General features: G+C 39.3%; 2 protein-coding genes across 7 annotated transcripts in view; one reads left to right on the top strand and one right to left on the bottom strand.

Moving 5' to 3' along the window:
* angpt2a (angiopoietin 2a) overlaps positions 1–4,856 on the bottom strand; it is a 56,165-nt gene extending 51,309 nt beyond the window's left edge. For 3 of the 5 annotated variants that reach the window (XM_073919185.1, XM_073919186.1, XM_073919189.1), the window contains exons 1-3: positions 4,797–4,856; positions 4,619–4,667; positions 3,751–3,822 (exon numbers count right to left, since the gene is read on the bottom strand). The gene's annotated coding sequence lies outside the window, so the exon portion shown is untranslated. Of the gene's footprint in view, positions 1–3,750; positions 3,823–4,618; positions 4,711–4,796 lie in introns of all 5 variants that reach the window. The other 2 variants (XM_073919188.1, XM_073919187.1) reach the window with 2 other exon arrangements.
* Positions 4,857–4,915: 59 nt separating this feature from the next.
* tuba4l (tubulin, alpha 4 like) lies at positions 4,916–10,177 on the top strand. 2 transcript variants are annotated; one of them, NM_199795.2, is given in 4 exon segments: positions 4,916–5,058; positions 7,136–7,355; positions 7,600–7,748; positions 9,155–10,177. In NM_199795.2, coding segments are annotated over 4 exon segments (1,350 nt in total). In that variant the 5' UTR covers positions 4,916–5,055; the 3' UTR covers positions 10,133–10,177.
* The last annotated feature ends 3,876 nt before the right edge of the window (positions 10,178–14,053 follow it).

The raw sequence follows: 14,053 nt of genomic DNA, 5'->3' as shown, positions 1-14,053 counted from the left end.
TCTTTTGGTATACAGCACTTTATACTGTTTTTAACTACAGCGGTTCAAACTGTAGTTTGCCGAATGGTGTTGTGGTTTTCGGCTTTTCTCTTAATGAATGAAACTCAGTCTGGAGGTTATGAATATCAAAAGAATATACTTTATTGGAATATTTTCCAAAAAAGCAGTGACAGCCTGGAGCAGACCCATCAGGGTGCTTTCACACCTGTGAATCGATTCAGTTGTTCCGAAACAGAGATTACAATTGTTACATTGTTGCTCTTTGCTCTTGGAGCGGTTCGCTTTCACACTGCAAAGTTTCTAATCGGACCAAAAGAGCTCAAACAAGTCACGTGCGAGTAAACTCTCCTCGCATTGGTCAGAGTGTCAGGGTTTATTTTGCAGCGTCCCGCTAAAAGCTGTCAGGAGAGGTGGTGGTTTGGTGGTGATTGACAGGGTGCGCGCGCAACATGTCTGAGGAGAGACGTGGTGGGGAGGGGTGAGAAGGGTGCGCGACAATGCCTATTTGAGGACTGGGAGGGAGACGCAAGATTACCGGGAGATCATCACTCGTTTGCGGGCATCCAGAGACTCGCGAAACTTCCCGCCGTACTCATAATTCTCTCTTCATATAGCCGTAAGCCTATTACATATCCATAAAACACCGTTATATAACCGCGCTCGGATCGGATCGCTTTCTCACTGCAATCGAACCGCTCCAGGGTTCGTTTCAATTGAGCCGAGACCACCTCATTCAAGCGATCTCGGAGCGATTACTTTGGCGCGGAACAGAGCGCGATTGCCCTGTTCACATATGCCAATCGAACCGCACTAACTGGGCAAACGAGATACGTTCCGAAACAAAAATATAGGTGTGAAAGCACCCTCAGTCTCTCCCCAGGAAAAATCCCAAGTGTCTGTGCTCTTCACAATATTTATACTGATTTTCTCTCCCCACCTCTCTCGTTGTAACTCTACTTTAGGATGTTTTCTCTTTACTGAGGGGTTTAGCAGGGTTCAACTCTAAGGATTTCTTCTACTGATCCGATCGGGGAAGTGGTTTAGATTTTTACTCGCCCAGGCAAAATTTTTACTGGCTCCACCACCACAAAAAAAAAAGAGAAGTTAATAACTATTTTAACCACATATTTTAAATCATGTGTCAAAAATAATGTCTGTGGATCTAGAATTTCAATACTTAAAAATGTTGATAAATGTATAATAAACAAAATTCAAAGTGTTATGCAAACAAAAAGCTGTGTGGAAAATGTGGAGGGTATTTTATTGCAGTTCAAAATTATTCAACAAAAGGTCAAACTGATGGCAAATTGTGCAAACATCACACCACATTTTTTTTTTTTGTATGGTTCCCATGTAAATGTCTGCTTCCAAGGCGTTAAAAACAGACATTATCTTTTAGCCTTTGTAAGGCTTGAAACTTACGCTGCTATTCTAAACCAATAATCGGAAACAGAAAGCAGGATGGCGTGTTTAAATCCATTATTTATCTGACTCCATTAAAGTTGTTATCATCGTTGATAAAGAGAAAGAATCTCAAAGCTAAAGCAGGCAAAGTTGTTTATTAAGTTACATGTTTAAATATACAGACAGTAGAATGAAACAAACTAGCATACTGTATAAAGAAATTAGCTGTAACATATGCACTGCTGAGCAACAAAGACAGTAAAACTGCCTTTGTTAGCATATGAGGCTACGCACCGGTGTGCGGGAGATGCAGAGTAAAAGCCATTCTCCCAGATCGACAGTTACCTTTCTTTCTTATACCCTGAGCAAAGCATTGTCAAACATGAGTGAAAACCAACCCCCAAAACCAGCTGAACATGAGAACAAAGTTGAAGAGATGAAGTGGGGGAGAAGAACATTAACATACTCTCCTCAGGCAATGACCCAACAATAGTTAATATATTGTAGATTGAAATACAATTAATTAATGTCTCTGTTGATTTCATAACTACAACACTGAAGTCATAAACTGTCAAATGACACCAAACATGACAAAGTTATCTGAAGGAGGATCACAAGCAGATGAATTGTGTATGGTGAAGAGCACATGGTTACTGTAAGCAAATGGCAGAGATGTGTATTGAAGCTGTGAGGAACTCTGCCTCACCAGGAAGACCCATCCCATGCTTGGAATGTCTCAGTAGTCCTTCATTAGCATAGAAGGAAAAGTATATAATATTTTCTCAGCTTACACCTTATAATTTGATGTTGCCATTTCTTTGCTGTACTGGTTGTTATTAGGTAATGGGAAAAACTGCAAGCTCAAAATATCAAATCACATAAGAGGAACCAAAAAGCAATTTAGTGTTTAAGACATCACAGAGAAGATCGCAGTTAAAGACTTAAAAGCACAAATTTAAAATGCAAGCAATTGACAAATAGTCGCAGTCAAATTAAACTTTAGTGACAAGGCAGCACTGTCCCAATTGGGCCAGTAATGATCCCGTCTACTGTCCCAAGCGTCTCTCACGCTGACCCTGGACCACCGGGCAGTCCTTATTGTTGAGCCCTGTTTAGTATATCTTTAGGTGCTCATGCTGTTCTAGGCCCCTATGCCCTACAATGCAAACACCTGTTTACACACCAGTTTTCCCTCCATAGATTCAATCTTGTCTGAGTGTTTACATACATTGGCATGAAGGTACATTAATGTCATAATATGTCACTCATTCTCCTGAACACCTCTCACAATTATAACTTCATATGTGTGTTTTACTAACACAATCATTGATTTACAAATAAACTCAGCAGCTCCAAACAATAATGACCTTACACATTCCTCTACAGCAGTGGTTCTCAAAGTGGGGGTCGGGACCCCCCGAGGGGTCGCGGGGCAATGAAGGGGGGTCGCCGGGTGATTTCCAAAAATCTATTTATTTTTATTAAACCATAAGAATTAACATATTTTATCCATAACTATACTGAAAATTAAAATAGTCGTTTATAGTTACTATATACTTTATAGTTACTACAGTAGCTTATAGTTACTAGTTCTATTTGATTGCGACCCCTGGGGTAATAACATTATATTAATAGCGTCAGATGCATTTTGATTTTATAATATCAGGTTATACTTTCTGGCACATTTAAAGCACTGACACAAGTTTAATTGGTTGGTCTGCGTCATTGCATGCAAGGTTTTTGTATTTATAACCACCTCAGAGGATATTGGGGGTCGCGAGTCACTGGCATTGTTATTTTGGGGGTCGCGGGCTGAAAAGTTTGGGAACCCTTGCTCTACAGGACACCCATTCTACACACACCACCAGTGGTCATCCTTTCTTCTCAAAATACACCACAAATTGCTGCCCTTTTTCCTCAAAAATACATGTCTAATCATCTCTAGGTGGTTATATAGGTAGACATCTTCACTGCACACTTATTAAGAATAAAATAATCTTTGTCAATGGCTAAAAAATTATCAGTACGATGGTGAAAAACTACATTTCCAGCAAACCATCGTTCTGCAATCTTATACCAAAAACGGATATAAGGGCAGCAGTATTTATAGATAAAAATGTGGGAGTGCACTGCTATTATTTGATTATTATTATTTGATTTGATTATTTTGATTGACAATTATTTTTTTATATTATTTATTTATATTTATATTAAATATAAATTATATTATATTTATTTATATTATTTTTTTGGACATTTAAAGAACAGAATTCGGGGACTGCAGCTTGAGATGCGTTTTAATACGTGATAACTAATGTGCATGCACTGAAGAAAAAAAAATCTTACATGAAGCCACCAACATGACTGTGAAATTACTGTGTCTTCTGCAGGTTTTGTGAGGGTGCAGATTTTTCTGCTCTGTAAAACAAAAGAGAAGAAAATACATGAATTAGCGGTTTTCTATCTTTATTTTTTATATTCCCCCATTTATTTATGCTTTTGAATTGCATTATATTTCCAAAAGCTTTTAACTTTGAAAAGTTCTAAAAAGTCACTTTTATGAACATCTTTATAAGTTTAAAGTGATTTATTGTCAGGGTTGGTGTTGTATATTATGGTACAAAACCTTGTAATAAACTGCCAGTACATTTGCTGTTATTTTACAGATTTCTCTATATATTATTTATCTTACATTATATTATTTCAAACTACTAAAATGTCAACAAAAGTCACTTTGTTACACTGAAGAGTTGAATTTTCAACATCAAAAGGCGACAGAGTAGTGATTAAGATCTTATAATGCAATTCACAACCGTAAATAACCGGAAAACACTTGTAATAAACATGTTTTAGAGTGTGTAAAGGAGACTAGCTTTATCGTTACACAGTGAGCAGCAGTGTGAATCCTAATTATGATTAGTTAAATCAGTAAATATTATCTTGCAAAAGAAAAAGATAACGTTCTCCCTTGTATTTCGATTTTTGTTGTTAAATAAGATATTCAGAGCCTCTTTTAGTTGTGGGAACTGATGATTCTTTTCATGCATTCATTTCATGACCTGCCTTGGAGTCATATATAACCACAGGGATGAACATGTGAATCTTTAAAACACAATACCAAAATATTTTAAGGTGTACTAGCCTATATGAGGATTTGTAAAATCCAAAATACAAGAAGAAAATCCGTTTTAAACTAGCAAGGACTGAACGTTACCTCAGGTTTGCAAATCCTCTTAAAAGGTGAATTTCTGCCATCTGCTGGACTGGAGAGTGGAACATACTGGATATTAGTGACATGATCCTATCCTTACAACAAACAAAATAAATATTCTCTTAATTTTATTCTTTCTCTTTCATAATTTTCACAATATAATAGTATATTTTGCACTGACTAGTACTCCACAATTGTTCCTGGCTGATGTTTGTCACGAACGCTGCCTGGTGAAGCGCTGGAGCCACGCCCTTTCTCATTTGTAATCAGTATAAAGCGAGATCAGCTGGACTGCTTGGCGTGTTTCTGCAGTGAGAAGATTAAGAAATCCGGCGGTCCATTTATTTGGGAGATCAGTTTGGCTCGACAGCAGTCTTATTTTTGTGACTGTTTCAAGGTTTTAAAAGTTCTGAATTTGTTCTGACTTTTGGTCAAGCACAATGGTAAGATCATCATCATTTGTAGTCTGTTTCACCATATCGTTAGTATTTCACTAAAGGCTTTCTAAAAAAAAAAAAATCTATGTAAAGCTTAATTGCATGCAACTAATATGCACTTTAAATGTAATTAACCGTTGCACTTTGGAAACTATCTCTGCTCTCTTGTGTTGAAAAGTTTAACCAAGCTTATTGACATATTAATAATCTTCAAAGAGGTATTAAATGGTGGCATGGCATATAAGAATGTTCTGTAATATAGACCTACATCAGTAGGGTAGCACCTATAAACATGAACTAAGGAAAATGAAAGGGGTAGTTCACCCAGAAGTGTTAATTCTTGCCCTAAAGTAGTTTTAAACCTTTCCCTGCTGAAAAATCCAGCTTAAACTACCTAAACTGGTTGGCTGATTTTAGCTGGTTGACCAGCCTGGTTTTAGAGGGGTTTTGGCCATTTCCAAGCTGGTTTCCAGCCTGGTCTTAGCTGGTTAGCTAAAACCAGCTTGACTAACCTGGTTTAAGCTGGACATTGCTGATTTTGGCTGGGCTCCCAGCCTGGCTAGGCTGGTCAAGCTGGTATTAGCTGGTCATTTCCCAGCCTGACCAGTTAAGACCAGGCTGGAAATGGCTAAAAACCAGCCTGGAAATGGCCAAAACCCCTCTAAAACCAGCCAACCAGCTTATTCTGGTTTAAGCTGTTTTTTTCAGTAGGGTTAAGTTTCTTTATTCTGTACTAAATCAATTTAATAGAGGTTTAAGCTTTTAATTAAATTTAGGTTTAAGTTTTAATAGTGGTTACAGCTTCAAAACATTGTGTTAAACGGGGCTAAAAGTAAAACCGGCGGTTTATAACAAGTAAATGACAATATTTACTTGGGTAAACTCACTTTAGGCCAATTCTCAAACTCAATTCCTGTATGGCTGCAGCGTATAGTTTGGATCCAACCACCTCCAACTCACACCTGCTTGATAGTCTTTAGTAGTCTTGAACCTCCAGCTTAGTTGGATTGGCTGTGTTTTAGGGTTGGAGCAAAACTGTGCAGAGCTGCGCATGAAACCTGTGTTTTAAGGGTTTTACTTTTAACATGCATTAAAAGGAACATTGAAAGTCACATTGCAACTAGGCCACATGCCAGCTAAAGCTCAATGTTAGTAGACCGTTCAGTTAGGGATGCTGTAAGTTATATGTGCAAAGTTTCTTCGGGAGGGCGTCTGCTGGTGGAGCAGTGTCAGCAAACGTTAAATTGTCTACCAATCCAAATACTATTAGTAGACCATGAGCAAAAAGCAATATCAAAATGATGATATTTATTTATTTTCACAGCAGTTTGATTTAAATGTAGTGTATTGTACTATATGGCTGCTTGTGACCATGTCCATCAATGTGTCCGCACTTAATTCTTTTCATGCTTGAGTTCCTGTAGAGGAGATCTTGGTCTTTACACAAAAAACAGCCGCCATTTTAAATGTGTAAATGCTTTAAACTACGAATTAGCAGATGTCACAGGCTGTCTGAAGTGGCATAATTTTTCTTACTGCCTACTGCGTGGTATACATGACACACTGGCTGCTACATTTTAAGAATAGTGTGTAAGGCAGCGTACCCGATGCAAATTGAGGGTAGTGTGCTACAATCCTGTCACGTGACATGTCTGCACTGAATGTTACTGAAACACAACTGCAAATGAATTAACTTGTAAAATCAAACCTGCTGCTTTTATACAAAAACCCTTTCTATTGTTTTCCGTTCATATTTTTTTATTTTTGTAGTATTACTAAACCATTTTAACTGTCACTGTGTGATACTTTTAGGTTAAAGAGTATCTGCAGAGTCCTCGTGCATCTCAGATTTCAGCAACAGTAGTAGAAAATCTGGGGATTTGTTTAAATTTTAGTACAAGTTTGTGGCAGTATGCCCCTAAAATCCAGTTTTATTTGAGCAGGTTCTGGATAATATACTAGGTCATCTGGGTATTCTATGCATGCATTGCCTTATTGATATTTCAGAAATTAGATTTAATATAGCATTTCAAACACGGCCACATTGTGATTTTTATCTATGCTTGTGTTTTGGTCAAACCAGAGGGAGTGCATCTCTATACACATTGGTCAAGCAGGTATCCAGATGGGTAACTCCTGCTGGGAGCTGTATTGTTTGGAGCATGGTTTCCAGCCAGATGGAACCATTGTTGATAGTAGCCGCTCATTGGCTGACTCTAGTTTCGGCACTTTCTTCAGTGAAACTGGTGCAGGAAAATATGTTCCTCGAGCAGTTTTCATTGATCTGGAGCCAACTGTTGTCGGTAAGAGACCCCCATTCAGGCTTTTTACAATTTATTGTTATTTTTTTAATTTTAGAAGCATAGTTTACAAATAACATTTACTTAATGTTTACAATCACATTAAAAAAAAGAAACCGATGGAAATGATAATTGACAAATGATAGATAGTGACTGCTTTTTACTAATTTAAATTTATGAATGCTTTTTTTATTTAATAAATGATTTAAATTTTTTTATTTTTAAATATCACTTGTTTGAAATTCAGATGAGATCCGTAATGGACACTATCGACAGCTGTATCACCCTGAGCAGCTCATCAGTGGAAAGGAGGATGCTGCCAATAATTATGCTCGTGGCCACTATACCATTGGAAAGGAGATCGTAGACTCTGTGCTTGATCGCATGCGCAAAATGGTGAGTTTGCACACTTGAATAATGGTTCTTCATTAGTAACAATTATTGCGTTAACTTAATCTATGTAGTGCGGGGGTGCCCAGTCCTGTTCCTGGAGATCTACAGTCCAGCAGAGTTCAGCTGCAACCTTAATCTAAAGCACCTGTCTATAATTGCCAAGTGCTCCTTCAGATCCTACTTAGTTGTTTTATTGGTTTTTAATCAGGATTGAAGCTGAACTCTGCAGGAACGTAGAACTCGGAGAACAGGATTGGGCACCCTTGATTTGCTGGAGTCAACATTTCAAGGCAATCAGAGCCTTTCAAAAAGTTTTCCTAAAACTATTGAACAACACCCATTCATGTCCTAGGTCAAATAAAAAAAAAAAAACTCTTGATCCACTTCAAATGTTGACCACTGAAATGTTTCTAATGCACTGTTCTATAGGATTTGAAGAATTGGTCACCTGCTTTTAGAGTGATATTTTGGCAAGGTTTAGTACAGGGGTGCTTGAACTCTGTCCTGGAGGGCCGGTGTCCTGCAACGTTTATATCCAAACACCAATCACACACCTGAGCTAGCTAATCAAGCTCTTACAAGGCTTTCTAAAAACATTCATGTATGTGTGTTAAGGCAAGTTGGAGCTAAAATCTGCAGGACACCGGCCCTCCAGGACAGAGTTTGAGCAACCCCAATTTAGCACAAACCCCTCAAATGCATGTGAACTGTCTAGTCCAGACTTTCAGACTCCATAGGTAGTAGTTTGGAGAAACACTGCACGACACGGGCTATCCAGGGTGCAGGATCTGGCACCTCTGCCTTAATAACCGTTCAATAGAGCAGTGGTTCTCCAACTGTGGTACGCGGACTTCCTTCTGGTGGTTCAGAGGAATGAAATGTCATGTACATGCTACATATCAAAAATAATTTATATATGAATATGATGACATGGCTTATTTCTGAGGTCCAAGCAGCGCTTCCAGGTGTTGATGAATTAGCTACTATATTTTAATACTTTACGTATAGGATTTTATTTATTTTTATTAACAACAAAAGTAACCCTTTCATTTATTTTTTACTTTTTTTAAAAGCGTATTTTAATTTTAAACATTGTCCTTTTTTATTGTTTACATTTACGCACAGTATCAGTGTTCAAACTGTTTATAATGTTAGAAAAGGCTGACAATGAATATATTTAATGTTTTAATCTCTTTTTGTATGTTTTAATTTATTAATCTGCCTTGTTTTTGAAGTGTGCTTGGAGAGACCATTATTTCTGGAGCGGTGCTTGATGAAAAAGTTTGAGAACCACTGCAATAGAGCATTTACTTTGGTTTTAATAAATTATAGTAACCCTTTTTATAGTCTCTTTCAGGTTTGATTTATTTGAATGCCCCTGACCATTTTTCCATCTGATTCCTCTCTAGGCCGACCAGTGTACTGGTCTGCAGGGGTTTCTGATCTTCCACAGTTTTGGTGGTGGAACCGGCTCTGGTTTCACATCTCTGCTGATGGAGCGACTGTCTGTCGATTATGGTAAAAAGTCAAAGTTGGAGTTCTCCGTGTATCCTGCCCCGCAGGTCAGCACTGCTGTGGTGGAGCCCTACAACTCCATTCTCACAACCCACACCACTCTTGAGCACTCCGACTGCTCCTTCATGGTAGATAACGAAGCCATCTTTGACATCTGCAAGCGAAATCTGGATATCGAGCGTCCTTCCTACACCAATCTAAACCGGCTTATTGCTCAGATTGTGTCCTCCATTACAGCATCGCTGCGCTTTGATGGGGCCTTGAATGTGGATCTCACAGAGTTCCAGACCAATCTGGTCCCTTACCCTCGCATTCACTTTCCTCTGGTCACCTACTCTCCAATTATTTCAGCTGAGAAAGCCTACCACGAGCAGCTTTCAGTACCAGAGATCACCAATGCCTGCTTCGAGCCAGCAAACCAGATGGTGAAGTGCGACCCTCGCCGTGGGAAATACATGGCCTGCTGTTTGCTGTATCGTGGTGACGTAGTCCCTAAAGATGTCAATGCCGCCATAGCCAACATTAAGACACGCCGCTCCATCCAGTTCGTAGACTGGTGTCCCACTGGGTTCAAGGTTGGGATCAACTACCAGCCGCCCACTGTTGTGCCAGGAGGGGATCTGGCCAAGGTGCAGAGGGCTGTCTGCATGCTGAGCAACACCACTGCCATTGCAGAAGCATGGGGCCGCCTGGACCACAAATTTGACCTGATGTACGCAAAGAGAGCTTTCGTGCACTGGTATGTGGGTGAAGGGATGGAGGAAGGAGAGTTCTCGGAGGCGCGAGAGGACATGGCTGCCTTGGAAAAGGACTATGAGGAGGTTGCAGCCGATTCAACTGATGACTGCGGGGAGGATGAAGAAGAGTATTAAATTATTGCACTTGTATTTTGAATAAATTTTGAAAGCATAAGAAAACCAGTCTTGGTCTCATTTCCTGACATGGTAAGCTGAGGTTTAATTTCATGCATGTCTCAATGATAAAAGCTAATCTTACCCTAGCTTCTCCCCTGAAGTGACCAATAATAAAACTTAAACCAATTCAGAAGTTTTAGTATGTTCATCTTAGTGCTAGGCTAATTGAGTAGTCTTTGTAGGTGCCATCTGTTGCAGTGTTATGTACATTTTCAAATTGTAATCTAAACCCTTTTGTCTGGTGCTTGCTTCAAAGATTTTGGCTCACAAAAGAAACTCAAAGTAGTTCCTAGAATGTTGCAACTTTTTACTGTTAAAATCCTGCAGACCAGGGGCCTCATGTATCAACGCTGCGTACGCACAAAAACATTGCGTACGCCAGGTTTCACTCTCAGAATCGCTCACGTTTGGATTTACTAACAATGAACTGAACGTGGGAATGTGCGCAGGTTCACGGCAGCTTTTTGGCAGGCGTACGCACATTTTTTGTGCGTGTCTGTTTTATTTCCATTGGCGACTCCTAGAGGCAGTTGTGTTAAATTCTTCTCTACAAAGTGTCTGAGCCTTGCAATGGCAGCTGTATGAGACGGGTTCATCTAGTAGGTATGTAAGATTTCCATACCATACAGTTGACCAGCTAAACATTAAAGCACAATTTGCAGCGGTCTCCTGTTTTCCCAATGTAATCTGAGCGATCTACTGCACGCACATTGCTATAAAGACACTATCTGAAGATGAATTTGCAAGCGTGAATCAGAAACATTTCCATTCAATAAATGTGCAAATAAAATATGATGCACAAACTTATTAATGATTCCTACTAGTCTTTCTCGTGATAAATAGTAGGCAAAATATGATATGTAGCGGGGGAAAAAAAGAAGATAGAATTCATCAGACGCTGGATTCGAGCCGAGTTCATGCTTGAACGTGTCAAAACATGACCACATGCGTCTTACGAGCACGCCACTGAGACTGTTCAGAGTACTGCAACAGTTTACAGATATAAACCAGACTATTTTTTTTAAATGCACTCAGTGCGATGTTCAGACCCAACTGTGTCAACCGCATCAGCTTAACTCTCCCACTCTATTTTTTTTTCTTTTGTTGTTAATTCCGAAAAACAAACTTGCAAATAACACCGCTTTTCTCCGATCTACCTCCGAAAGCAGCACCTCCGATTCACATTCTGTTCAAATTTTCTCTTTTTGCTTGCTTTTGCCATTGCTTTTTCGTTGGGTTTTGCCATTAGCATAGTCATTAGCATATTCATACGGGGGAGGAGGCAGGGAGGGGTTTTGTGCTCGTGCATGTTGCGCTCAGTTTCACGTTCATTCGGATGTACAAAAGAATATGCGTGAGAGTCGGCGTACGCAGTGTTTCATACATCTGAATTTTTTTCTGCGTACGCACATTTACAGCTTTGTGCGTACGCAATGTTTTAGTAAGATTTCCACGCAAGTCTTCGTACATGAGGCCCCAGGGGCCTCATGTATCAACGCTGCGTACGCACAAAAACTTTGCGTACGCCAGGTTTCACGCTCAGAATCGCTCACGTTTGGATTTACTAACAATGAACTGAACGTGGGAATGTGCGCACCTTCACGGCAGCTTTCTGGCTGGCGTACGCACATTTTTTGTGCGTGTCTGTTTTATTTCCATTGGCGACTCCTAGAGGCAGTTGTGTTAAATTCTTCTCTACAAAGTGTCTGAGCCTTGCAATGGCAGCTGTATGAGACGGGTTCATATAGTAGGTATGTAAGATTTCCATACCATACAGTTGACCAGCTAAACATTAAAGCACAATTTGCAGCGGTCTCCTGTTTTCCCAATGTAATCTGAGCTATCTACTGCACGCACATTGCTATAAAGACACTATCTGAAGATGAATTTGCATGCGTGAATCAGAAACATTTCCATTCAATAAACGTGCAAATAAAATATGATGCACAAACTTATTAATGATTCCTACTTGTCTTTCTCGTGATAAATAGTGGGCAAAATCTGATATGTAGCGGGAAAAAAAGAAGAAAGAATTCATCAGACGCTGGATTCAAACCGAGTTTGTGCTCGAACGTGTCAGTATATGATCATATGCTTCTTATGAGGTGCGCCACTGAGACTGCTAAGGGTACTGCAACAGTTTACAGATATAAACCACACTATTTCTTTTGTAAATGCACTCAGTGCGATGTTCAGACCCAACTGTGTTAACCGTATCAGCTAAACTCTCCCACTCTATTTTTTTCTTTTGTTGTTAATTCCGGAGAACAAACTTGCAAATAACACCGCTTTTCTCCGTTCTACCTCCGAAAGCAGCACCTCCAATTCACATTCTGTTCAAAGTTTCTCTTTTTGTTTGATTTTGCCATTGCTTTTTCGTTGGGTTTTTCCATTAGCATAGTCATTAGCATATTCATACGGGGGAGGAGGCAGGGAGGGGTTTTGTGCTCTTGCATGTTGCGCTCAGTTTCACGTTCATTCGGATGTACAAAAGAATATGCGTGAGAGTCGGCGTACGCAGTGTTTCATACATCTGAAATTTTTTCTGCGTACGCACATTTACAGCTTTGTGCGTACGCAATGTTTTAGTAAGATTTCCACGCAAGTCTTCGTACATGAGGCCCCAGGATTGGTTCATAAAGCTTCATGCCCATTTTAAAGCACAAAGCTTGTTTAAAAAAAAAATGCTTGTCTTGCTAAGTATTTTTGCATACGTTTTGTAATTTTTATTTATTTTTTTTGCTGCTTCAAAACATTGGATCCACTCATCAGGATCTAAATTTTTCTAAAGACTTTCCATCACCTCCATTGTTTCATACTTCAGCCACTCAGTGCTTTCAAATTTAGACACCCATATCTGCTTAACAAAAGTCCTGTTACTGGAGGGTTGGAAAGTCATGTATGTCAGTGTTTACTGCAATGAAAACCACACTGATGACCAGCTGATAAACCGCTTTCAAATGCTCCAGTGTCTTTTTAAACTGATCATGAGATGGTCAAAACTGTTGAGCTTGTGAACCTAGTGGCCAATCATCAGCGCTCCAAATAAAAGCAGGAAATGCTTTGGTGCATTACAAATTTCAGTCAAGACTCGAAGTTGGTACTTATGAAAACATTACATGTTGGGTTGCAGAGCTTGACCAGATAATTCAGAAGCAGCTCCTCCCATAGGATAAGAAAACTCAGTCTTATAAATAACTACATAGTCACATCATAAGTCAGTAGCTACATTCCCATCCACCTATTTTTGTGCAATTTGGAGATGTGCATAAAAAAAAACGTTGGCTGAAAAGCCAAGATGTGCATAACTTTTGAAAATGCGCATAATTTATGCACATAACTGAGTAGGACAAGCTTTTTATTCAATAGGATGTGCATTAACTATGATGGAAACACTTTTACCAAACAAATTCCAGTATGTGAGTGTATGCAGTAGGTAGTGCTGTCGCCTCACAGCAAGAAGGCTGCTGGTTCGAGCCTTGGCTGGGTCAGTTGCCGTTTCTTGTGGAGTTTGCATGTTCATGTTCGTGTGGGTTTAATCCGGATGCTCCAGTTTCCCCCGCAGGCAGTACAGGTGAATTGAGTAGGCTAAATTGTCCCTAGTTTATAAGCGTGTATGGATGCTTCCCAGAGCTGGAAGGAATCCGCTACATAAAAAAACATGCTGTTGAAGTTGGCGGTTCATTCAGCTGTGGTGATTCCAGATTAATAAATTGACTAAGCCGAAAAGAAAACGTATGAATGAATATATATACACACACACACTACATAAAAAAATTTTTTTAAAAAAAGTCTTGTTGATCCTAGTTGTAAAAACAACTAATAATCACTGTTGCCAACTGTTCAATGAAAAGGCGCTAAGCTCTGCCTAAAAAGTCG

This window comes from Danio rerio, chromosome 13, assembly GCF_049306965.1.
Source record: "Danio rerio strain Tuebingen ecotype United States chromosome 13, GRCz12tu, whole genome shotgun sequence".
Lineage (NCBI taxonomy): Eukaryota > Metazoa > Chordata > Actinopteri > Cypriniformes > Danionidae > Danio > Danio rerio.
Note: the sequence above shows the minus strand (reverse complement) of the source record. Positions and strands in the feature narration are given on the sequence as shown.

Excerpts from the sequence above, each read along its gene's own strand:
- tuba4l (XM_073919331.1), top strand. The coding sequence starts at position 7,112 with ATGCTTGTGTTTTGGTCAAACCAGAGGGAGTGCATCTCTATACACATT. Across the intron at positions 7,356-7,599 it reads TCTGGAGCCAACTGTTGTCG|ATGAGATCCGTAATGGACAC; the intron begins GTAAGAGACCCC and ends TTTGAAATTCAG. Across the intron at positions 7,749-9,154 it reads TTGATCGCATGCGCAAAATG|GCCGACCAGTGTACTGGTCT; the intron begins GTGAGTTTGCAC and ends ATTCCTCTCTAG.